Source organism: Arachis ipaensis, chromosome B03, assembly GCF_000816755.2.
Source record: "Arachis ipaensis cultivar K30076 chromosome B03, Araip1.1, whole genome shotgun sequence".
Classification (NCBI taxonomy): domain Eukaryota; kingdom Viridiplantae; phylum Streptophyta; class Magnoliopsida; order Fabales; family Fabaceae; genus Arachis; species Arachis ipaensis.
Window position 1 is genome coordinate 2,658,630 of NC_029787.2, and position 3,726 is coordinate 2,662,355.

Below are 3,726 nucleotides of genomic sequence, written 5' to 3' on the forward strand. Positions count from 1 at the left end.
GATAATATTTTAATAATTGAAAATTATTTAATAATTTAACATAACTAAACAACTTAACATAATATATATTAACATCTAAATTACTATCTCCATACAAATAATTAATTGCACTTACGTAACGTTTTGGGGGATGATCTTCAATTTCTTCTTGATGACCCCATTAAGTAAAGTGTCAAGATCATTGCCACCACCGGGATATAAAGATGAGGAAGAACTCAACCTCATTGAAGTCAGATATTTTGAGTATCTATTCATAGAAAATTCCCTAAATAACCCCAACTCCATTGCTGACGATAACGCTACTGAATCACTTCCAGCATCCACTAGGAAATTGTAAAAATCCTGCCGTACGCTTAATTTATTAATTAAATGAAATGAATTCTTCTAGAAGGTGATAATGAATTTTTAATATTATATTATGGTAGGTACCACACTGTTACTGTTTTGGCTAATAACAGACTCAAGTTCACTCCATGAGTTGGTTGCATCAACAAATTTACCCTCCTCAATTTGTTGCTTGATCTTCTCAGCCACACTGATTTCGTTTCATATTTTCATCCAAACATTAATGTATATACAACAATACGCCATAAATAAAATATACCTAAACTCCTAATATCTTTTTTCTAAAGGGTAATGCTAGGGAGACAAAAAAAAACAGTCAGAACTTGTCTTATTTAGTATTCATTAATTGTCGCAACAATTAATGAATATTAAATAAGACAAGTTATGACTGTTTTTGGCTGATTTTCTTTGGCTACCAAATATTTCCGTTTCTGAAATACCTGAGTTTTTAATTAAAATAAATTATCAAATTAATTACTCATATTATATGTTTAAATATAGAATACATATTAAAATATATAAAAAATATATTCATACATAAATACATAATAATTCATTTAATAGCTAAATTTTAGTGCATATATAGTATTTTTATTACGGAAAAATATCGAAATATCTCAACAAAAAATAGTTATTTTTTTCATTTGTTATCTAAAAAGCCTATAAATATTTAATTTCGATTAAAAATTTATAAATCCAAGCAAACAAATTAAAAAAAATAAAAAAGCCTATTTATCTTTGAATTTACCTGTTAGATTTTTGTAGCCCATTGTCATCAAGGCGTGAAAGGTCTTTAAGCAGAGGGCCCCATGAGAACTACAATATATGAATGTGAATAAAGTAGTTAACTTCAACCAACAAAAACACATGGATGATGAACTATAATTATTCTATTTGATTTTATTTTATTTGATTAGATTATTTCATACCACAAAATCTTCTGGGGAGATCCAACTATCACCTAATGCCACACCTCCAAGTGTGAGGTTGAGTCTTTTTTCTTCAATGGCTTTAGTGGTGGATAATCCAAGCGTCACAGCAAATTTGCCACCATATGATTCTGCCACAATGTAAAGAGGGCTCTTTTTGAGGCTCTCATTTCTGTTAAATAACTCAATTAACAATGTTGTTAAATCTGTCGCTGCTTCATCATCTGTTTTCACAAACAAACTCTTATCCTCCACAAAACTGTACCCTGTTCCAACCGGATTATCCTATATCAAAAAACAAAAAAAATAAAATTGTTGTCATAATTTGATTATTATTGTTTCACTAGTTATTCACCACTTACCACAAACAATAGATCTGCTTTTTTGAGCCATGTTGAGTTTCTTGGCTTCAAATCAGTATCTAATGGACCAACCTCTTCAAAGTTTCCAATTCCAACTCCTGAAGCACCCTATTCATTAAAATGTTTTAACAATTATATATTACTATTCACAATATTTCAATCTAATAGAATAATTGGCCATGGTTTTGATGGATCTTCCACTCTATAAGGACTCTTGTAAAGCCACCAGAACATGTGAGCTTCTGTAATATAATAATAAAAAAATTACAAATTCAATTATTAATTTGGAGATGATGAGAGAGTATGGAATGAATTTAAGAATTTGTGGACTTACTTGGTCTTACTTCTACATAGCCCCATTCCTCTGATCCATCTTGGTTACTCTTAATTCCAATTCCTCCATGAAAGAGAAGAGCAAAGAATAGGAGAAGAAGAAGCTTAGCCATTTGGAGAATAAAGGTGGGAAAAAAAGTGATTGAGATAATAAAAGGATATATAAAAGGGTACCTATATATATATATGGACAGAGTGGTTGAGTCAAAATATTGTGTCAGTAAGGAAGACAAAAGATGAGTCAAGCAAGTAGGTTATTTGTTCTGTTCTTTAAGGTAAAGGGTATCCTTAAAAGCAAGGTAACTAGTTACTGCAAACACACACACACACACACTCATAACACAACCTGAATCCATGAACAACAACAAACCCAACCACACTAACTTACTTTGTGTCTTGTTTCACTATCATCATAAATCATTGTCTTTTTCTCGAGAGAAGTTATTTAGTCTTATATTGTAATTATGGCTAAAAAATTTTGATATGTAAGAAAAATGAGTAATATACTTTAACATGGTAATTTTTTGTGTTTTTTAAAATTGTAAGAGTATACAAATCGAACCCTCCAATTTGTATTTAAAAAATTGAAAAAAATTCAGAGTACACAAATCGGACCTTATGTTAAAAAAATTGAAAAAACTCAGAGGACACAACTCGGACCATTCGAGTTCTTTGGTCATGAAATTTTACTTCACAAATCGCATGGTCCGATTTACAGTTGATGGAATGGAATTCGAACCATCCGTTTTTCTTGTTTTGGGTAATTTTTTTTCATATTTTGAGGGACACAACTCGCAGGGTTCGAATTTTGCTTCCTCTGATCCCACAACGAGGTGAAGCACCCCTCCTCTCCATACGCGAGTCCAACACTTTCTTTGCTTCCATATTCAAATTAAAAAGCGTGTAATTATCATCTTGTTTTCTCTCTCTTTCTAGTAAATTAAATGAGAGAAAATGTCACAAATTATACTGTAGAAAGAGAAAATATAACTTATGAATGTTAGATGATAATGTATAATTTATTAAAGAGAGAGAAAATTCACATTTATTTTTTACTAAACTTATTGTCTTATTAATATGGGGATGGTTGAAGAGATATGGATGCTTATTAATTTTTTCCAAGTCCACTTCAAATATTTGATTGGATAATTAAATGCTAATGGTATACAGTGTGATGGTATAAAATCTGATAAGCTTTTAATACAGTGTGGTATTTGGTATAATAAAATTAAAATAGTACATTTTATAAAAATATTACTTATTTTCCAGTATTATTTATAAAAATGGGTAAATATCAAAATAAAATGAGAATACTTTATTATTAGTTCAAGGTACTTTAATTATTAGTCCTTACTTTTAGAAACTACATGTTATATTATTTAATTATAATTTATTTAACTAATGAAAAATTAAACATTTGTTCGTTTTTATAGTATATTTTATTTAAAAAATATTACTCTGGTTGGTAAAAAGCTATAAGTTTAACAAAATAATTTTTTTTCTGATGATCTAGCTATTATTAAAAGAATTTATCCAAATATGGTGAAAATATTTTTTTAACTAAACATAATTTTATTTATAATTGTAGCACCTAATTAACAACTAATTTATTGCAAAATAAATCACGTGTTGCATGCCCTATACAAACCCCCCAACAACTTGCTCTTGAAAAGAGAAACAAAGTGCGTAAAAGATTTATCTTATTTTCAATTATTTGCACTTTAACTTTAGCTAATAAAATATTTTTGGGTATCATT

General features: G+C 29.0%; 1 protein-coding gene across 1 annotated transcript in view; it reads right to left on the reverse strand.

Moving 5' to 3' along the window:
* The window catches only part of LOC107629286 (serine carboxypeptidase-like 51), a 5,274-nt gene extending 2,965 nt beyond the window's left edge, over positions 1–2,309 (reverse strand). The window contains 7 exon segments of the mRNA XM_016332035.2: positions 116–342; positions 430–535; positions 1,094–1,161; positions 1,275–1,559; positions 1,637–1,744; positions 1,787–1,878; positions 1,971–2,309. Coding sequence (XP_016187521.1) covers positions 116–342; positions 430–535; positions 1,094–1,161; positions 1,275–1,559; positions 1,637–1,744; positions 1,787–1,878; positions 1,971–2,082 — 998 coding nt within the window. The 5' untranslated portion in view covers positions 2,083–2,309.